The 23495-nt window shown below is 40.1% G+C and overlaps 1 protein-coding gene across 1 annotated transcript; it reads right to left on the reverse strand.

Moving 5' to 3' along the window:
• Positions 1-5735: 5735 nt before the first annotated feature.
• Positions 5736-6680, reverse strand: LOC122444110 (olfactory receptor 4F3/4F16/4F29-like). The gene has a single exon (XM_043472911.1). It carries the CDS (start codon positions 6672-6674, stop codon positions 5736-5738), a length of 939 nt encoding a protein of 312 aa, XP_043328846.1. The 5' UTR covers positions 6675-6680.
• Between the last annotated feature and the right edge of the window lie 16815 nt (positions 6681-23495).

A 23495-nucleotide genomic window follows, 5' to 3' on the forward strand; every position in this document is an offset into this window, starting at 1 on the left:
GGAGAGACTCTTGAGAGTCCCCTTGGACTGCAAAGAAGATCCAACAAGTGCATCCCAAGGAGATCAGTCCCAGGGTGTTCATTGGAGGACTGCATGCTGAAGCTGAAACTCCAATAACTTTGGCCACCTCATGCAAAGAGTTAACTCATTGGAGAGACCCTTGATGCTGAAGAGGGATTGAGGGCAGGAGGAGAAGGGGATGACAGAGGATGAGATGGTTGGATGGCATCACCGACTCGATGGGCATGAGTTTGAGTAAACTCCGGGAGTTGGTGATGGACAGGGAGGCCTGGCATGCTGCGATTCATGGGGTCGCAAAGAGTCAGACATGACTGAGAGACTGAAATGAACTGAACTGATGTATGATTTATGTTGAGGTGTGACAGAAAACAGAAAATTTCTGTAAAGCAATTATCCTTCAATAAAAAATAAATTAAGTTTTAAAACAGCATCATAGATAATAAAGAGGATGTTTTATATATATAAATACATATATATACATATATGTATATATACAGTGAAATATAACTCGACCATGAAAAAGAATGAAATAATGCCATTTGCAACAACACGGATGGACTTTGAGGGCATTATGCTAAGTGAAATGTCATACAGAGAAAGACAAATACTGAATTATATCACTTATATGTGGAGTCCAAAAATTATAACAAACTAATGCATATGACAGGCTTCCCTGGTGGCTCAGAGGTTAATGCGTCTGCCTGCAATGCAGGAGACCTGGGTTCGATCCCTGGGTAGGGAAGATCGCCTGGAGAAGGGAATGGTAACCCACTTCAGTATTCTTGCCTGGAGAATCCCATGGATGGAGGAGCCTGGTGGGCTACAGTCCACGGGGTCGCAAGGAGTCGGACACGACTGAGCGACTTCACTTCACTAGTGCATATGACAAAAGTGAAAAAAAAAAAAGCAGACTCACAGATATAGAGAACAAACTAGTGGTTACCAATAAAAAGAGAAAAGGGGAAGGAGCTGTATAGGAAAAGGGGATTAAGAGTTACAAACTATTATGTATAAAATAAGCTGCAAGGATATATTGTACAACACAGGGAATATACCCAATATTTTATAATAACTGTAAATGAAACATAACCTTTACAAATTGTGAATCACCAGCCCAGGCTGGATGCATGAGACAAGTGCTCGGGCCTGGTGCACTGGGAAGACCCAGAGGAATCGGGTGCAGAGGGAGATGGGACAGGGGATCGGGATGGGGAATACATGTAAATCCATGGCTGATTCATGTCAATGTATGACAAAAACCACTACAATATTGTAAAGTAATTAGCCTCCAACTAATAAAAGTAAATGGAAAAAAAAATTGTGAATCAGGACCTCCCTGGTGATCCAGAGGTTAAGATTTCACCTTCCAATGCAGGGGATGCAAGTTTGATCCCTGGTCAGGGAGCTAAGATCCCACATGCCTTGTGGCAAAAAAAACAAAACATAAATCAGAAGCAATATTGCAACAAATTCAGTAGAAGCTTTAAAAATGGTCCCCATCAAAAAATCTTTTTAAAAAATTGTGAATTATATCCTTCAAAAAAGTAAATTTTTAAAAATTGTGACTCATTATATTATGTAACATATAGTTTTGTAGCATATGTTGTACATCAACTACACTTCAACTTTAAATTTTTTTAGAATTTTAAATCTTAAAAAGAACCATAGATAACCAAGACAAGCTTCATAAAACTATTGAAGAGCATGTAAGCATGTAATTGATGGCTTAAAAACTTAAACATAAGACATGTTACCATAAAACTCCTAGAAGAGAACATGGGCAAAATATTTTCTGACATACATCATACCAGTGTTTTCTTAGGTCAGTCTCCGAAGGCAATAGAAATAAAAATGAAAATAAACAAAGAGGTGAGTAAAAAAGTTGGCTTAAAACTCAGCATTCAGAAAACTAAGATCATGGCATCGGGTCCCATCACTAGACAAGAAAAAAATGAACAACACAAACCAAGAAAATGAACAGAAGACCTAAAGAGACATTTCTCCAAAAAATAACCACAAATGTCCAATAAGCAAATAGTTGGGGAAACAGTGACAGACTTAATTTTCTTGGGCTCCAAAATCACTGCAGATGGTGACTGCAGCCATGAAACTAATAGTGGAAGAAAAGCCATGACCAACCTAGACAGCATATTAAAAAGCAGAGACATTACTTTGCCAACAAAGACCCATCTAGTCAAAGCTATGGTTCCTCCAGTAGTCATGTATGGATGTGAGGGTTGGACTATAAAGAAAGCTAAGCACCAAAGTATTGATGCTTTTGAACTATGGTGTTGGAGAAGATTCTTAGAGTCCCTTGGAATGCAAGGAGATCAAACCAGTCAATCCTAAAGGAAATCAGTCCTGAAGGACTGATTGGAAGGACTAATGCTGAAGCTGAAGCTCCAATACTTTGGCCATCTGATGTGAAGAAGTGACTCATTGGAAAAAGACCCTGATGCTGGGTAAGACGGAAGGCAGGAGGAGAAGGGGACAACAGAGAATGAGATGGTTGGATGGCATCACCGACTCAATGGACATTGAGCAAGCTTCAGGAGTTGGTGATGGCCAGGGAAGCCTGGCATGCTACAGGCCATGGGGTCACAAAGAGTTGGACACAACTGAGCAACTGAACGGAATTGAACTGAAACAAAAGCGCCTAGTCAAATTTACAAGCTTCTGCACAACAAAGGAAATCTTAAACAAATGAAAAGACAAACTACAGAAAGGGAGGAAATAATTGCAAACAATGCAACCAACAAGTGCTTAATTTCCAAAATATACAAACAGCTCATACAACTAGACAACAAGAAAAAAATGAACAACCCAAACAAAAATATGAGCAGAAACCCTAAAGAGACATTTCTCCAAAGAGTAAACACAAACGTCCAATAGGTACATGAAAAGATCCCAACATTACTAATTATTAGAGAAATGCAAGTCAAAACTACAATAAGGTACTACCTCACATTGCTCAGAATGGCCATCATTAAGAAGTCTACATGTAACAAATGTTGGACAGAGTGTGGAGAAAAGGAAACCCTCCTACACAGTTGGTGGGAATGTAATTTGGTGCAGCCACTGTGGAAAATAATATGGAGTTTTCTTAGAAAACTAAAAATAAATCACCTTATGATCCAGCAATCCCACTCCTGGGCATATATGCAGACAAAACTGTAATTCAAAAAGGTGCGTGCATTACTATGTTCATAACAGCACTAGATGGACATGAGTTTGAGCAAGCTCCAGGAGTTGGTGATGGACAGGGAAGCCTGGCATGCTGCAGTCCATGAGGTCACAAAGAGTTGGACACAACTGAATGACTGAACTGACTGATTCACAATAGCCAAGATATATAAACAATCTAAATGTCCATAGACAGAGGACTGGATAAAAAAAAATGTGGTACATGTATATAATGGAATACAACTCAGTCAAAAAAAAATAGCAAAGTAATACCGTTTGCAGCAACATGTATGCAACTAGAGATTATCGCACTAAATGAAGTAAATCAGAAAGACAAAGAGAAATACCATATGATATCACTTATGTGTGAAGTCTAAAATGAACCTGTCTATGAAACAGAAACAAAATCAGGGACATAGAGAATAGACTGGGGGTTGCCAAGGGGGAGTCGGGTGGGAGAGGGTAAGTATGGGAGTTTAGGATTAGTAGATGTAAACTGGTATGTATAGAATGGATAAACAACAAGGTCTTACTGTATAGCACAGGGAACTATATTCAATACCTGTGAAAACTATAATGGAAAAGAATGTGAAAAAGAATATATACGCATGTATAACTGAATCACTTTGCTCTACGGCAGTAATTAACACAACACTGTAATTGCACTATAGGCGCAGTCTGCTCTGTTGTGTACGACTCTTTGCGGCCCCACGTACTTCTAGCTCACCAGGCTCCTCTGCCCATAGAATTTTCCAGGCAACAATACTGGAGTGCCACTTCCTGCTCCAGGGGATTTTCATGACTCAGGGGTCAGAATTGTGTCTCTCACATCTCCTGCATTAGCAGGCAGATTCTTTACCACTAGCACCACTATACTTCAATTTAAAAACAATAAATTTTAAAAAGAATGCAATTTGAATACAAGAGAAAAAGTGTAGAATGAAAATTGAATTGTGGCATTTTGAGGTCTCTTTATCCAAGGAATTCAATAATTTGAAATACTCCTTTTAGAAAAGGAACAATTTCTTGATCAATGACTGATGAAAACAGAGTTAGAAAGGAAAGAAATAATCTGTAGTAACATGGAAGAAGTTTGTCAAAACTGAGAAGTGGTTTTTAATGTTTCATTTTATTTTATTGAACAGGCACGTATATAACACTATAGACCAAGAATTGCTTTAAGCACTTTGCAAGTATTAATTCAGTTAATCCTTATCACCTTATAATAAGTATGAAAGGTATGAAAGTACCTTTAGCCATAAGGAACTGCTATTTTTGTAGGTCAATAACAGTCAAATAGAAATTCCAGATGATTCATTTTACAGATAACAGAATTTAGGGATAAAGAGGTTAAACAATTCATACATAATTGAAAAAGCAAAGCTAAGTTTTGAATTCAGTCTGGCTCAGGAGTTTGCACTTGTAACCATGTCACTGAAAAGAAAAGAGTTACCTAACTCTGAGGAGGCCTCCTTTGGTGGCTCAGTGATAAAGAATCTGCCTGCCAATTGGGTTTGATCCCTGGGTCGAGAAGATCCACTGGAGAAAGATGTGGCAACCCACTCCAATATTCTTGCCTGGAAAATCCCATGGACAAAGGTGCCTGGACAGCTACAGCCCATGGGGTTGCAAAGAGTTGGACACAACTTAAACAACTGAACACAACAACTCTGAGGAATTTTAGGTGGCTTCAATATAATTAAGGCAAGGATTAGCACTAACTGGGTCATTGTCTTTGCTCATTACCTGGTTTCCATTGTTCAAATCCCCAGACGATACAGGAACAAAGATTTTGGAAAAACTGTAGTAGTTACAAGGCTTAATTCATACTTACTGTGTGCATTAGCTGAAATGCTTATGAAGTCATACCTCAGTGATCCGATTTTAGGCTGATATTTTGATTTTTTTAAAACTCAAAAATAATTCAAAATAACTTTAACTCTTTTATTTTATTGAAGGGCAATATTATATTGAAGGGAAGAAATAGCCAAAAGTAGCTCTTTAAAATCCCCTTTTTACCTTTCATCTGTTTTTTCACACATTACAGCTGAAACACAACACCATGGATGCTTTGCTTACTAGTTTAATTACTATACACACGTCTCACTACAGAACTTCAAAAAAAGAAAAAAAAAAAACTATCCTGAATAATTTCAAATTTTGTCATATTTCCAAAGCACTGTTCTTCAGATTCTGTATCACAAACCCCAAAACTCAATCTGACAATTGAGGATCTTCCTCAGAATCCAGAGGGGAAAAGAAATAAAAGAGACCAGTCCAAATTCATTTTTATCAAGGAGACACAAGAAAATGTGGAAATAGTCCTGCGTTAATTCTTTTATTCTGTCACATTGCACAAGAAAGAATACCATATCTTTCTCGGTTATGGGCAGAAATCACATTAAGAAAATTCTGGACATTAGTAATTAAACTATTAAGTAAAACATCCGTGGTACTATGTTTTGTTGATTCACGTCTGTGGCATGGCAGGGAATAGTAAGGTTGTTCATCTTTCTTGATATCAAAGTCACTTAAAACAGCTTCCTGAAACTCAACATCTGACTGAATATCCTCCTCATTGCCACTTTCATCTCTTTGTTCCTCAAACTGTAGATGGCAGGATTCAGAAATGGAGTAATAACTACATCAAAAATCGCAAGGAATTTATCCACTGGTACTGTGGGAAATGGCCATGAATACACAAAAATACATGGGCCAAAAAATAACACCACCACTGCGATGTGAGCTGATAGCGTAGAGAGAGCCTTGGACAAGTCACCTGAAGAACGTTGCCAAACAGTGACCAAGATGAAGATATAGGAGGTAATCAGAATGAAAAATGTTCCCAGGGAGATGAAACCACTATTGGCAGTAACCACAAGCTCCAGTCTGTAAGTATCTGTGCAGGCAAGCCTAATAAATCGAGGAAGATCACAGTAAAAACTGTCCATTTTATTGGGGCCACAGAATGGTAGATTTACAACAAATAGAATTTGGATGAGTGAGTGGATGACCCCAATGGTCCAGGCAGCAACCAAGAGTGAAATACAAGTTTTGAAGTTCATGATGATCAGGTAGTGGAGAGGCCTACATATAGCGACATAACGGTCAAAGGCCATGGCAATGAGCAGAACCATCTCGGTTCCTCCAATAACATGAACGAAGAACATCTGAGCGATGCATCCTTGGAAAGAGATTACTTTTCTCTCTTTGAAAAGATCAGAGATCATCTTGGGAGCTGTAATGGAGGAAACCCACACGTCAATAAAGGAGAGGTTGGCTAGCAGGAAGTACATAGGGGAGTGTAAGTGGGAGTCAGAGGTCACTGTGAGAACAATGAGGAGGTTTCCTAAAATACTTGTTACATAGAACACAGAGAAAATTAGAAAGAGGACAAGCTGCATCTCCAAAGAACTGGTGAGTCCCACCAACACAATCTCAGACACCACCGAATGATTTCCTCCCCCCATGGTCTCAGTCACTTTGGGCTCCAAATTTGCCTGAAAAAATAGGAAAAATAAGAAATCTGGATTACTGGCCATATTACTCAGGGTTCCAATGGAGAAGCAGAACCACCAGGAGATAATATACCAAGAGATGTGACAGTGACTTGGTCTTATTGATCCTGCAGAAGCTGATTCAGCAGTCTCTACAAGTCTATTGTCCCTGCATCCAGTGCTGTAGTTTGAAGTCTACAGGACAGGCGGCGAGGAAAGGAAGATGGATATAAAATGCGGAAGAGCAAAAATGAACCGGAACCCACAATCAAGAACTAAAGACTGCACAAATAACAAATGCTGGAGGGAGTGTGGAGAAAAGGGAACTCTCCTACACCGTTTGTGCAGCCACTATGGAAAGCTTTGTGGAGGTTCCTTAGAAAACTAAAAATAGAGTTGTCATGTGATCCAGCAACCTCACTCCTGGGTGTATATCCATAGAAAACTAATTCAAAAAGATACAGGCACCACAATGCTTATAGAAGTGTTGTTTATGATGGCCAAAACATTGTGTATACACACATACACAATGGAATGCTACTCAAATAAAAACCTGCCTCATGTGTCTTGAAATGTTGTTCATTTTTCACAGCCCAGTTTAAATGCCACTCATGAAACTTCCCCAATTCTCCTAGCTAGAAAAGAAATCTTCTTCCCCTCATTTCCCATAGCACTTTGTATTTATCATAGTACCTTTCACCCTGTGGTATAGTTACATGTGCATGACTCATTTCCTCTGTTTTCAAGCACTAAAAGGTAGGGCTTTCTGTATTTTCATCTCTATCATGATACTCAGTTCCTTGGGCAGTTTCAGAGGGCAGAACGGTCAGTTCTAGAAAATCAGTATGTGTTTGTTGAATTAGTTTTAATTAATTCCTTTGCAATTTCAATTTAATTGTTTAATGTAAGATCATTTAGAAGATGAAGATAAAGGAAACATACAAGGAGAAGAAACTGAAAGATGGTGAGGGATAGGAAGAAAAGCCTTAATGATAAATAAAGGAAACAAGAAAATTAAGCAAAGGAGTAAGAAATAGAGAAAAACAGAATGATGAAAGAATTATGTAGAATAGAAAGAGGAAAGAAAAAAGAATGCTATAGAAATTTCCCTCAGATTCTAAGACTAGAGACTCACAGGCCTAAATGGAAAAATACAGAAAAGGAATTTAAAATTAGTTTACATCTTGAATGTTCCAAAGAGCCCTAGCCACACACCCAATGAAAGATTTTAGATGGAAAAACTAATATCACTAAGACTGGATCTGAATTTTCCTTCTCAGAAAATATTTGACAGAAAGCTTCATGAATGGAGATAGCAGATCCTCAATTTGAAACTCAAGTTTTCCCCTTTCTTCTACTTCTTTCTTAAAGAGATATTTTCCTAAAAAACATTCCACCCTTCCTTACCTTTCACCACTCACCTATTCTTGTTCCAAGTGCACAGTGATGCAATATAACTTGCTATTTCTGAGTTTTTCTCCCAGTACCAGGCTGTGAGCTCATGGGAGAGTGAAATGATATCTTTTTCTCTGTACTCCCAGCTCCCCAGACCATGCTGGAAACATAACAGAAGCTTAAGAATTGTTTTTTGTTGAATGAAAAAAATGGATGTACAAACAACCCAGATATCAAGTTTCTCTAATATTTCAGGAAGACTGGGGTTCGATTCAAAAAATCAGAATATTCAACCTCAGCAATTACTTCAAAATTTTTCTCCTCAGTCATTTATTATAATAACTGATTAAATTGTCAGTGTAGAAGGAAAAAGCATACAATCCCTGCTTCTTTGGCAAATACAGCCTAATTGTATACTTTTATTTGCTTGGTCTCTGTAGAAGATGTCTTGGGCAACCAGGGCAAACTCTGCTACCAACTCTGGAATGTATGTTTATCACCAAACTAATCTGAATCAAGAGGTAAACATAAACATCCCATATGTATCCTATGTGCCTCCGAGTCATGCCTGACTCTCACATCATGGTTCTTATCCTTGAACTTGAGTAGAGTGGAGGCTCTCGATGAATCAATGCTATCTGATGTTACATTAAACATTGATAAAGAGTTGTAGGATTAACCAACCTAAGAACAACAAATTTTTATTCTCATTTCAAGTTTCAGAATAAATATATCACTTTTGTCCAGGCACCTTCTTTGTCCCCATTTAAAGACCAAGGCAGTTTCCCTGCCAAGTGTTTTTCAAGCCTGGCACCACTGATTCAACTATGTTCTCAACTCTTTGTCTTCTGGATGTTTTCTTCCACACCACAACTAAATCACAGTTTGAAATCTCTAGTTATGATTTAGTTACCAGGAAATATCTTGGTTGACAAAACGTAGCACTCTGAATGAATTTGTTCTGTCCATTCTTCTCATCCACCTGAACTCTAGCAGACCTAAAATAGCTGCCATCTTCAGAAAAATCACATCTGGCATGTGGAGCTATTGAAATTTCCCCAAAGTAGAAAAGAGGTAGCTGATTAATAATACAGAGGTTAGTAAAAAGTGGTACCAAATAGAACATGGAAGATCAATATGACTTTAATCTGTGTGGAGAATGGTCTCAGAGAAAAAGATTGATTTTCCCAGAGCAACATAGGAGGAGGCAGTTAATGAGTCACCTAGGGGAAGAGATCCCTCATGAATACACAGGTTTTATCAGATTATTTTCCTAACCCAGGACTTGAGGTGAAGGTAAAGTCCTAAAATTTATGAAAATATTGGGCCATCTCTGGCAGATTCTAGTGGTTAAGAATTCCTGCTTTCACTGGAGGGGGGCATGGGTTCAATCCCTGGTCAGGGAACTAAGATCCCATCTCACATGCTGCATGCAGCCACCCCCCAAAAAATTATGAAACTATCTTTTAAGTAGTTTTTAATGAAATAATTTTTATTGTTCTCACATATGCATATACTATTATAAGACAGTCACAAACACACACAACTTATTTCCTAGATATATGCATTTGGAGAAGTTGAAAAAAAAAACACAGAAAACTATGGGAGCTCATCAATGAATTTGGTAAAGTTACAAGATACCAAACTAGAACACAGAAATCTCTTACATTTCTATACACAAACAACAAAAAATCAGGAACAGAGATTAAGGAAACAACCCCATTTATCATTGCATCTAAAAGAATAAAATACCTTGTAATAAATCTATCTGAGGGCTTCCCTGGTGTCTCAGACAATAAAGAATCCACCTGAAATGCAGGAGACCAAGGTTTGATCCCTAGGTCGGGAAGGTCCCCTAAAGAAGGAGATGGCAACCCACTCCAGTATTCTTGCCTGGAGAATTCCATGGGCAGAGGAGCCCGAAGGGCTACAGTCCATGGGGTCACAAAGGGTTGGACACGACTAAGCGACTAACACTTTCGCACTTTCAAGGAAGCAAAAGACTTGTACTCAGAAAACTATAAGATGATAAAAGAAACCAAAGATGACACAAACAGATGTAGAAATATACCATGTTCTTGGATTGGAAGAATCAACATTGTGAAAAAATAATTGCAGTACCCAAAACAATCTCTAGATCAAGCACCATCCCTATCAAATTATCAAGGGTATTTTTCACAGAATTAGAACAAAAAACTCTACATTTTGTATGGAGACACAAAAGACCCAAATAGTGAAAGAAATCTTGAGAAAGAAGAATGGAACTAGAGAAATCTGGCCCCCTGACTTCAGACAAAGCTACAGTAATCCAAACAGTACGATACCGGCAGAAAAGCAGAAATACAGACCAATGGAACAGGAAAAAAGTCCAGAGATTAACCCATGCATCTACAGCCACCTAATCTATGACAAAGGAGGCAAGAATATTCAATGGAGAAAAGACAATCTCTATAATAAGTGGTGCTGGGAAAACTGGGCAACTACATGTAAAAGAATGAAATTAGAACACTCCCTAACACCCTACACAAAAACCAACTTAGGGAGACTTCCCTGGTAGTCCAGTGGATGAGAATCTGCCTTGCAGTACAGGGGACAAGGGTTTGGTCTCTGGTAGGGGAACTAAGATCCCAAATGCTTTGGGGCAACTAAGCCCATAAGCCTCAACTAGAGGGTCTGTGCATCACAACTAGGGCTGAGGCAATCAAATAAATAAACAAAAATTTAAAATTTTTTAATGCTTTTTTAAATAATAAAATTTAAAAAATAAACTCAAAGTGGATTAAAGATCTAAATGCCAGATACTATAAAACTCTTAAAGGAAAATGTAGACAGAAGAACACTCTTTGACATAGATCAGAGCAAGATCTTTTTCAATCCACTTCCTAAAGTAATGAAAATAAAAAGAAAATAAACAAATGGGACCTAATTAAACATAAAAGCTTTTGCACAGGAAACCATAAACAAAATAAAAAGATAACCCTCAGAACTGAAGAAAATATTTGCAAATGAAGAAAAACAAGATACTATTTTTGAAAATATACAAACTCCTCATGCAGCTCAACATTAAAAAAAAAAAAAAGACAGTCAATAAATGGGTGGAAGACCTAAACAGACATTTCTACAAAGAAACTATACAGATGGCCGACAAATACATGAAAAGATGCTCAATATCAATTATTATTAGAGAAATGCAAATATTTATGAATGTCCATCAACAGCAGTATGGATAAAAAAGATGTGGTACATATATACAGTGGAATATTCAGTTCAGTTCAGTCACTCAGTCATGTCCAACTCTTTGCAACCCCATGAACTGCAGCACTCCAGGCCTCCCTGGTCATCACCAGCTCCTGGAGCCTACCCGAACTCATGTCCATAGAGTCAGTGATGCCATCCAACCATCTCATCCTCTGTCGCCCCCTTCTCCTCCTGCCTCCAATCTTTCCCAACATCAGGATCTTTTCCAATGAGTCAGATCTTCCCACCAGGTGGCCAAAGTATTGGAGTTTCAGCTTCAACATCAGTCCTTCCAATGAACACCCAGAACTGACCTCCTTTAGGATAGACTCGTTGGATCTCCTTGCAGTCCAAGGGACTCTCAAGAGTCTTCTCCAACACCACAGCTCAAAAGCATCAATTCTTCTGTGCTCAGCCTTCTTTATAGTCCAACTCTCACTTCCATACATGACTATTGGAAAAACCATAGCCTTGACTAGATGGACCTTTGTTGGCAAAGTAATGTCTCTGCTTTTTAATATGCTGTCTAGGTTGGTCATAACTTTCCTTCCAAAGAGTGAGCATCTTTTTAATTTATGGCTGCAATCACCATCTGCACCTGATTTTGGAGCCCCCCAAAATAAAGTCTGGTCACTGTTTCCAACTGTTTCCCCCATCCATTCTGCCTATGATTGATGGACCATGCCCCATGATCTTAGTTTTCTGAATGTTGAACTTTAAGCCAACCTTTTCACTCTCTCTTTCACTTTCATCAAGAGGCTCTTTAGTTCTTCTTCGCTTTCTGCCATAAGGGTGGTGTCATCTGCATATCTGAGGTTATTGATATTTCTCCCAGCAATCTTGATTCCAGCTTGTGCTTCTTCCAGCCCAGCGTTTCTCATGATGTACACTGCATATAAGTTAAATAAGCAGGGTGACAGTATACAGCCTTGACGTACTCCTTTTACTATTTGGAACCAGTCTGTTGTTCCATGTCCAGTTCTAATGTTGCTTCCTGACCTGCATACAGGTTTCTCAAGAGGCAGGTCAGGTGGTCTGGTATTCCCATCTCCTTCAGAATTTTCCACAGTTTATTGTGATCCACACAGTCAAAGGCTTTGGCATATTCAATAAAGCAGAAATAGATGTTTTTCTGGAACTCTCTTGCTTTTTTGATGATCCAGCGGATGTTGGCAATTTGATCTCTGGTTCCTCTGCCTTTTCTAAAACCAGCTTGAACATCTGGAAGTTCGCAGTTTACGTTTTGCTGAAGCCCTGGCTTGGAGAATTTTGAGCATTACTTTACTAAGCGTGTGAATGAGTGCAATTGTGCGGTAGTTTGAGCATTCTTTGGCATTGCCTTTCTTAGGGATTGGAATGAAAACTGACCTTTTCCAGTCCTGTGGCTACTGCTGAGTTTTCCAAATTTGCTGGCATATTGAGTGCAACACTTTCACAGCATCATCTTTTAGAATTTGAAATAGCTCAACTGGAATTCCATCACCTCCACTAGCTTTGCTTCCTAAGGCCCACTTGACTTCGCACTCCAGGATGTCTGGCTCTAGGTGAGTGATCACACCATTGTGATTATCTGGGTAGTGAAGATCTTTTTTGTATAGTTCTTCTGTGTATTCTTGCCACCTCTTCTTAATATCTTCTGCTTCTGTTAGGTCCATACTGTTTCTGTCCTATATTGAGCCCATCTTTGCATGAAATGTTCCCTTGGTATCTGTAACTGTCTTGAAGAGATCTCTAGTCTTTCCTATTCTATTGTTTTCCTCTATTTCTTTGCATTAATAGCTGAGGAAGGCTTTCTTGTCTCTCCTTGCTATTCTTTGGAACTCTGCATTCAAATGGGTATATCTTTCCTTTTCTCCTTTGCCTTTCACTTCTCTTCTTTCCACAGCTATTTGTAAGGCCTCCTCAGACAGCCATTTTGCTTTTTTGCATTTCTTTTTCTTGGGATATTATTACTCAGCCACAAAAAGGGGTGAAACTGGGTAATTGGTAGTGATGTGAATGAACCTAGAATCTGTCATACAGAGTGAAGTAAGTCAGGAAGAAAAAAACAGGTATCATATGTAAACACATATATATGGAATCTAGAAAAAGCTATGGTACTGATGATCCTATTTGCAGAGCAGGAATAGAGACACAGGCATAGAGGACAAACTCGTGGACACAATGAGGGGAAGGAGAGGGTGGAACAAATCAATAGTAGAGTAGCACTGACATAACCCACTCCAGTGTTCTTGCCTGGAGAATCCCAGGGATGGGGGAGCCTGGTGGGCTGCCATCCATGGGGTCGCACAGAGTCGGACACCACTGAAGTGACTTCGCAGTAGCAGCAGCACTGACATATATACACTACCATGTGTAAAATCGATAGCTGGTGGGAAGCTGTGGTATAGAACATGGAGCTCAATTCAGTGCTCTGTGATGACTAAGAGGGTGAGATTGGGGTGTGGTGGGAAAGAGGCTCAAGAGGGAGGGGAAATATATATACTTAAAGCTGATTCATGTTGTTGTACAGCAGAAACTAACACATTGTAAAGCAATTATACTAAACATGTAAATTTATGTAAATATGTAAACATGTAAATATTTGTGTAAAATAAATATGTAAAATTATGTAAATGTGTGAAAATAAAATTTTTTTCAAAATAAAATATGTGTATATATTTTGGGGTGGGAAGAGATGTTATTTTGGCTAACTTCTGCATTTCAAATCAAAGGAAAATTTCTTAAACTGAACATTTAATAAATGTTCATTTTAAAAACCAGTACAGTGCATAATACCAATATTTTAAAATAGAATTTATTAGCATATTAAGGTTTATGCTCTGTAAATATAATAACGTCAATAACATGAGCCACCAATTTTTTTTTTAAAGGAACGAAATTGGGTCATTTGTAAAGATGTGGATGGACCTAGAGACTGTCATACAGAGTGAAGTCTGGAAGAGAAAAGCAAATATCGTATATTAATGCATATATGTGAAATCTGAAAAATTAGTATAGATGATCTTATTTACAGAATTAGAAAGCAGAAATAGTGGCACAGACAGAGAACAAGTGTACAGATACCAAGGAGGGGGTGGGATGAATTGGGAGATTGGAATTGACATATATACACTATTGATACCACGTATGGAATAGGTAACTGAGTAGAACCTTTTGTATAGCCCAGGGAACTCTATTCGATGCTCTGTGGTGACCTAAACGGGAAGATAATCTCCTCTAGGAAGTCCCTGGGGTAAACAGGGACTCCCAGGGCAGTCCAGTAGTTAAGACTCTGCACTTCTAATGCAGGGAGCGTGAGTTCAGTCCCTTGTCGGAAAACTAAGATCCCACATGGCATAGCCAAAAAAAATTTTTTTTTAATTAAAACATCAGAGCTGGAAAAGTAAATATGGTTATTTTAGAGACATACATTTGTATTTAGCAAAAAAATATTGTAGCAGATATGACTCTTGGTCCACAAATTCAGGGATACAAGAAATACTGTGTTGCCTTATTTAATTTCAATCATCTGAAATCTGACTTTGAGCCCCATTCTGCCAGGCTGCTGGAGAAATGCCATTCCATACACTATTTGGATTCCCAGTTCCCAAGCTGTGCCAAGAGCCTGTGTTCCTTCAGTGCTGAAGCATGAGAGAGTTTCTCAGTCATCTACCGTGATTGCCTTAGAAGCCCTTTGTACCAATAGATTGTGGTCCCTTGGTTCAGCATCTCACCTCTTCTGTGCACACTTTGAGCAGTGGAGTCAGAAGCAAAGCTAGGAGTCCCAATGCCTGGGGTTCTAATAAGCACAAATCCCAGTGACTCTTATCCTTTTCCAAGTTTCCTGGCATCTTTTCCTTTTCTCTCTCTGTTCATTCATTCTTCTCTTTCTTACCCCTTCAGGACTTAAACTCAATGGAGGTTATACTCTATCAAAATCAGAAAAGATTTATTGACATCAAAATTTGTATTTATAGCCTACAATAAATATCTAAAGCAAGGAATTTCTAAAAGGCCCTGGCCATGCACTTGGATTGGAAGATCAGAGATAAATACATGGCACAATGCAAGTGAATACTTCCCAAAATTATCCTACTACACATTAAAAATCCAATATAATAGCTTTTCTTATTTAAAAGACTTGGCTCTGAATAGCTGTTGACTATTCCAAAAAATAAAAGATACTTTCAACCAATTCCATCATCTATGGACATTCAAAAAACTCTATGACCCTGGGATAAAACTAGTGGGATTCATCCTTAAATTACAAAAAAAAAAAAAAAATGTTGTCTTGGAAATATGAAAGCACACTTTTTATTTTACAAGGGCTATAGTGACTGTCTGAGTTCAGACAAAGTGGAAACCAGCTGATATAAGTTACTGATGAATATATGAATAATCACTTCACATCTCTGGGAAGTAATGACTTGAAATTTTGAAGTGACTGGATTTTTAAAGTATTATTTTGGAGCAGAGGTTGGCAAACTATGGCACATGGGCCAAAGCCAACCAGCTACCTGATATATATGTATATCCCCTTCTGCATTTTTAAGTTTGAAGGGGGAAAAAAATCAAAGATCAATATTGCAAGCTGTGTGAAAATGATATGAAATTCAAGTAGCATTGTCCATAAATAAACTTTATTGGAATGCAATTATAATATTAATTACAAATGGCTAGTATAGTAAAAACAGACAACTATAAATGTAGCATAGTAAAAAATAATCTTTAAAAACTTCCTAGGATTTGAGACACTGATATTGAGGAATATAGACCTTGAAGGAGGAGAAAGGGAACAAGAGATATTTAATACAAGAGAGGATAGGTAAGTGGAAGACTAATGTTCTCAATCTCCTAGGAGGAAAAAGAAAGTAATTGTTAAATCACAGATGTTTATAGGAAAATTAATGTTTCACCAACCACAGTATAACCTCCTTGAAAACATGGACATTTTACTTCTTTGTTTTCCCAGGAACAGCTAACACAAGGTCTTGCATTTAAGGCCCTCAATAAATACACGTTGCTTTAACATAAATAAATACATGAAACACCTCTGTAAAAAAAAAAAAAAAACTTTATTGGAACATAAAATAATCCATTTTTTATTTTATTTATTTTTATTTTACTTTTATTATCATAGATTAGGTGACTTAAACAACAAACATGTCTCACAGTTCTGAAGTCTAGAATTCCAGCATCAGTACACCAGCAGATTCGGTGTCTGGAGAGAACTCACTTCCTGGTTGACAGATGTCCATCTTCTTTCTGTGTCCTCACATGGAGGAGAGCAGGAGTGCTCTCTAGAGTCTCTTTAATAAAGTTACCACTCCCATTCATGAAGGTTCCACCTTCAGGACTTAACCACCTTCCCAAAGGTCCCACCTCCTAATACCATCACACTGGCGATCACGTGGAGGGTGAGGGATTCAACAGATGAATCAGGGAGAGGGATACAAACATGCAGTCCATAACAGTGACAATCACAAATCGAAAAATAATAGCTCATGCTTTCCAAATATTTTTAGACTCCACTAAGATCAGCTTATGAAACCCTCACAATAACTTCATGAGGTAAATTCCGTAACTATCCTCCTTTGTCTATGAGGAAACTGAGTCACAAGCAGTTCGCCCTATGTTACATGGGGCGGAGGCGGGGGTGGGCGGGGGGGGGGCGGGGGGGGGTGTGAAGCCTAGGTGCCAAGTCTGTCCACCAGCTCCACCTAGTGGTGCTGCTCCAAATAGCAGCGCCCAGATGTAAACCCAGAGTGGACATCAGTGCCAGGCAAACAGCAGGACGTTGCTGTTGATAACGATGTTATTTAACAAAGCAATCAAAAGAGATACACTCTTTCTCCAGGCACGGGTGCTCACTATTTCACCAACTGCTCCATTCTGTGTTTGCTCTAGATGTTAGAAAACTCTTCCTTGTGAAGAGATGTAATTACGTGCCCCCTGACTTCGGATCTGCTCTCTGATGCTGCACAGGGTAAATTTGCTCTTAAGACATACCCCTAAATCCTTAAACGCAGATTTCACATGTTGAAATCCCTATGTGATGTTATTTGGATGTGAAGCCTTTGGGGTTGATTAGGTCATGATGGTGGAGCTCTAATAAATGCGTCTAGTGCCCGTATGAGACCAGAGAGCTCTCTTGCTGCCTTTCCACCATATGACAATACAATGAGAAGCCATGCATCTGCAACCCAGAAGAGGGTCCTCATCTGAACTCAGCAGTGCTGGCACCCTGAACTTGGACTTTCAGCCCCCAGAACTTCAAGAAATGAATTTCTATTGTTCAGAAGCCACCCAGTCTATGGTTGTGTTCTAACAGCCTGAACAAAGACAGTTCAGTTCAGTTGCTCAGTCATGTCTGACTCTTTGCAACCCCATGGACTGCAGCACGCCAGGCCTCCCTGTCCATCACCAGCTCCCGGAGTCCACCCAAACCCATGTCCGTTGAGTCGGTGACGCCTTCCAACCATCTCATCCCCTGTCACCCCTTCTCCTCCTGCCTTCAATCTTTCCCAGCATTGGGGTCTTTTCAAATGAGTCCGTTCTTTGCATCAGGTGGCCAAAGTATTGGAGTTGCAGCTTCAACATCAGTCCTTCCAATGAACACCCAGGACTGATCTCCTTTAGGATGGACTGGTTGGATCTCCTTGCAGTCCAAGGGACTCTCAAGAGTCTTCTCCAACATCACAGTTCAAAAGCATCAATTCTTCAGCGCTCAGCTTTCTTCACAGTCCAACTCTCACATCCTACATGACCACTGGACAAACCATAGCTTTGACTAGACGGACCTTTGTTGGCAAAGTAATGTCTCTGCTTTTTAATATGCTGTCTAGGTTGGTCATAACTTTCCTTCCAAGGAGCAAGCAATTTTTTTAATTTCATGGCTACAGTCACCATCTGCAGTGATTTTGGAGCCCCCAAAAATAAAGTCTGTCACTGTTTCTATTGTTTCCCCATCTATTTGCCATGAAGTGACAGGACCAGATCAGATGCCATGGGAACAGATGCCATGATCTTAGTTTTCTGAATGTTGAGCTTTAAGCCAACTTTTTTACTCTCCTCTTTCATTTTCATCAAGAGGCTCTTTACTTCCTCTTCATTTTCTGCCATAAGGGTGGTGTCATCTGCATATCTGAGGTTATTGATATTTCTCCCAGAAATCTCTATTCCAGCTTGTGCCCAGCGTTTCTCATGATGTACTCTGCATATAAGTTAAATAAGAGGGGTGACGATATACAGCCTTTTGCAATGTGACATTGCAAAAATTGACTAGTTCCTTAGTAGAACTGCTGCAGATATTGATTTTGATAGAGTGTGTCTGCCACCTACTGTACTTTTTGTGAATGACCAGCCAACAAAGTTTTTTATCTTGGAATAAGACTTCATTAAAACTGTTCTGGGAATTCCCTGGTGGTCCAGTGGCTAAGACTCTGCGCTCCTGATACAGGGGGGCTGGGTTCGATCCCTGGTCAGGGAACTAGATCCCACATGCCACAACTAAGACTCTATGCAGCCAAATGAATAAAAATAAATGTTTAAAAAAAAAAAAAACTGTTCTAAGAACTAAGAGAAGAGCTCAAAAGAATATGCTACGGCTTGAGATGACCCAAGAATTATGGCTCTTTTCTACCTTGTGATCAATAAAGATCAAAATAAGAAATAAGGTGGTTGAAGGCCAGGCTTCACTTTTGTTATTGATAAGCTGGTGTCAGCCCGGGTACAGAAGTATGAGAGCTAAATTCTCTGAATACTGAACCCCAAACTAGATCCACTGCTAAGAGTTCAAACAGTGCTAAACCACCACAGACCTTCCCAAGTAGTAGCCCGTTCCTAAAAAACTTAGTGCCTATAGGAACTGAGAGGAATGAATACTGACTGAGGGAATGCCCACCTTCTCGGTCTACAAATCCAATATGATACAACATTCCCACTGCCACAGTGCTGGGTAAACATATATCCATCCATGAGTAAGGAAATGTCAAGAAGCAAGAAGGACTGGCCTTCCTCCTTCCTATTCTACCACACCCCTGTCAAAAAGAAAAAATGGTCAGGAAATTGTAAATTATTAAGAATGAGTAAGCTGCATAAACAGGAAAAGCAGGAAAGACAAAAAAACCAAAAAAAAAAAAAGGATTTTTTTTTTTACCAACACAGAAAGCTAGTAGATAATAGAATGTTCAAGCTTTCTGTTGTGATGATTAAATTACCTTATTCATAAAAAGCACTTAGCAGATGCCTATTTCCATCCTTGAGGAGTGAAAATTTTTTTTAAGATTTGTGTGCGTGTGTGTGTGGATCATCTTTAAAGTCTTCATTGAATTTGTTACAACTGTGCATCTGTTTTATGTTTTGGCATTTTGGCCACGAGGCAAGTGAGATCTTAGCTCCCTGACCAGAGATCAAATCTGTACCTCCTGCATTGGAAGGTGAAGTCATAACCACTGGATCATCAGGGAAGTCCTGGGGAATGCATCTTTTAAAGAGTAGAGTAAGCCATGTCTCTTTCCCTCCATTAGTCTCCGATTCTGCTCAGAGTAAAACCTAAGAGTATAAGAAGACCTACAAGGCACTCTGTGATCTGGCCTCTCGGGATGCCCCCACAACATCTCCCATCACTCCACTCCTTGCCCATCCTCCAGCATACCAGTCAGGCGCCTCCTCAGAGCCTTTTCTCTCTTTGGAATGCCATTCTCCCAGACAGTCTCACCTTTCACTCCATGTCCTCAAACATGACCACCTCAGTGAGTCTTGGTGGTTACAGCCCAATCACCATCAACCCTCCAACCTCACCCTTACTTCAGTTTTCTCTTTAGCACTTAGCTTCATCTGACACTAGGTATTTTTTAAGTGTTGTTTTGTTTGTGTCTCTTGTTACACACTTGCACACGCACACACAAACACACACAGAGGTTTTATTTGTTTGTTTTCCTTATTAAACTGCTTCACTAATTTCAAGGCAATGCCAAGGAATGCTCAAACTACCACATAATTGCACTCATCTCACATGCTAGTAAGGTAATGCTCAAAATTCTCCAAGCCAGGCTTCAGCAATATGTGAGCCATGAACTTTCATATGTTCAAGCTGGTTTTAGAAAAGGCAGAGGAACCAGAGATCAAATTGCCAACATCTGCTGGATCATTGAAAAAGCAAGAGAGTTCCAGAAAAACATCACCGACTCAATGGAGATAAGTTTGAATAAACTCTGGGAGTTGGCAACTGAACTAAACTGAACACTAATTTCATACTATGAAAAGAATATTTTTTCCTATAACTGATGGACAGAAAATTTAACACTGAGACAAAACAATAATCAGTTAGAAACTGATAAGTAGAAACACCAAAAGGTTTACAGAAAAGTTGATCAGTTCAGTTCAGCCGCTCAGTTGTGTCCAACCCTTTGCGACCCCATGGACTGCAACACGACAGGCCTCCCGGTCCATCACCAACTCCCGGAGCTTACTCAAACTCATGTCCATTAAGTCAGTGATGCCATCCAGCCATCTCATCCTCTGTCGTCCCCTTCTCCTCCTGCCTTCAGGTGGCCAAAGTATTGGAGTTTCAGCTTCAGTTTCAGTCCTTCCAATGAACATTCAGGATTTATTTTCTTTAGGATGGACTGGTTGGATCTCCTTGCAGTCCAAGGGACTCTCAAGAATCTTCTCCAACACCACAATTCAAAAGCATCAGTTCTTCGGCACTCAGCTTTCTTTATAGTCCAACTCCCACATCCATACATGACTACGGGAAAAACCATAGCCTTGACTAGATGGCCCTTTGTTGGCAAAGTAATGTCCCTGCTTTTTAATATGCTGTCTAGGTTGGTTGTAACTTTTCTTCCAAGGAGTAAGCGTCTTTTAATTTCATGGCTGGAGATGGCCCTAAGATGACAGAGGAAAAGGACAGGGAGACCACCTTCTCCCCCACAAATTCATCAAAAGATCATTTAAACGCTGAGCAAATACCACAAAACAACTTCTGAAAGCTGGCAGAGGACACCACGCACTCAAAAAGGCAGCCCATTGTCTTTGAAAGGAGGTAAGACAAAATATAAAAGGTAAAAACAGAGACAAAAGAGTTAGGGACAGAGAACCATCCCAGGGCGGGAGTCTTAAAAAGAGAAGTTTCCAGACACCAGGAGACCCTCTCACCGGCGGGTCTGTGGGGAGTTTTGGAATCTCAGAGGGCAACATAACCAGGAGGAAAAAATAAATTAATAAAACCCACAGATTACGGGGCCAACTACAACTCCTAACGGAGAAGTAGCCCAGACGCTCGCCTCCACCACCAGCAAGCAGGGGCTGAACAAGGAGGCGCAGGCTATACTGCTTAGGATAAGGACTGGGCCTGAATGCCCTGAGGCAATCTGAGGGAGCTAACATGAGACAGCAACCCACACCTTGGGATAGCCAGAGAGGGGGGGCAAAAAAGAGGAAAGAGAGAGAGAGAGAACTTTCCTGTGAAAAGCTCTAATCTAAGGCACTGCCGGGCCCAACCACAGAACAAAGGACTGAGCAAATACCAGAGGAGAGCTAGCAGGCAGCGGACCAGCCCATCCCCCACAGGAGGCAGGGAGGCAGGCGGGCGCCAGCCAGAGGTGGAGGGAAAGGGGCAAACTCGGCCCCAGAGACGGCATCCCCTACCAAACTGCAAGCAGGCTCTCAGTCGCTAACCAAGTCTTCCTGGGATCCTGGACGGTTGACATCCGTCAGGAGGGTCGCAGCCAGAGATCAGCGCCCCAGAAGAGACAACAGCACACCTGAGACGCAGCTGCGCACCCAGGACACCAAGCGACTGGGACCGGGGAGGTGATAAGACGCACCGCACCTGCGGAGTGTGCACTCGCCAAGCTCCTGGGCGCCTGAGCTGCTCGGGCCTGGGAAGGGCACAAAACGCAGGCCCAACTGAGTCTGTGCCTTTGTGGAGTACCCGAGAACCTGAACCTGAGCGGCATAGACCTGGGAAGTGCACGCAACCCAGGGCCGCCTCAGACAGTTCCTGGCAGAGCAACCTGAAGCCTAAGCAGTGTAGACCGGGAAAGCACAAATGCCGTGAGCGGGGGCAAACCCAGTGTGATCCAGACACTGCGAGCGCTCCCCACACACGCCAGTGACTTCTGTATGCAGTGTTCCTCCCTCCCCACAGCACAATGGGACAAGTGAGCCTAAATAAATGACCACCTTTGCCCCCTTGTGTCAGGGTGGAAGTTAGATACTGAAGAGATTTGCAAACAGAGGAAGCCAAAATAAACAAAGAAGAGGGAACGACTCTGAAAGTGACAGGTGCAACAGATTAAAACCCTGTAGATAACACTGGCTACATTGGAAGGGACCTATAGACCTTGAGAAGTATAAGGTGGAACAAGGAAATATCTGAAACTGAACTGACCACACACTGTCCTCAACAGCTCCAGAAAAATTCCTAGATATATTTTACTATTATCATTTTTTAATTTCTTTTTAATTTTTAAGTTCTTTATTAATCCTTTAATTTTCATTTTTAAAACCTACTATTACATTGAAAAAAAATCCTATTTTTAAAGCAAATTTCATATTTTTATATAACTTTGGCGAGTTTGTTCTTTTTTTTAATATTGTATTTTTGAATGTCTAACCTCTACTTTAGATTTTTAATCTTTGCATTTTGGTATTTGTTATCAATTTTTTACCTTTAAGAATCCAATCTTCAGTACCCATTTTTACTTACGAGTGTGATTACTGGCTTGATTGCTCTCTCCTCTTTTGATTCTCATTTTTCTCCCCCAGGTCACCTCTATCTCCTCCCTCCCTCTTCTCTTCTCTACTTAACTCTGTGAATCTCTTTGGGTGTTTCAGGCTGTGGAGAAAACTTAGGGAACTGACCACAGGCTAGATTGGTCTTTCTCCTTTTGACTTCCCCTCCTCTCCTCCTGGTCACCTCTATCTCCTTCCTCCCTCTTCTCTTCTCTATGGAACTCTGTGAACCACTCTGAGTGTTCCAGACTGTGGACACAAATAGGGAATTCATTACTGGCTAAACTGCTCTCTCCCCTTTTGATTCCCCCTCTTCTCCTCCTGGTCAGCTCTATCTCCCTCCTTCCTCTTCTCTTCTTCATGTAACTCTGTGAACCTCTCTGGGTGTCCCTCACTGTGGAGAATCTTTTCACCATTAACCTAGACGTTTTGTCATCC

The sequence above is a fragment of the Cervus canadensis genome, chromosome 6 (genome assembly GCF_019320065.1).
Source record: "Cervus canadensis isolate Bull #8, Minnesota chromosome 6, ASM1932006v1, whole genome shotgun sequence".
In the NCBI taxonomy this organism is placed as follows: Eukaryota; Metazoa; Chordata; class Mammalia; order Artiodactyla; family Cervidae; genus Cervus; species Cervus canadensis.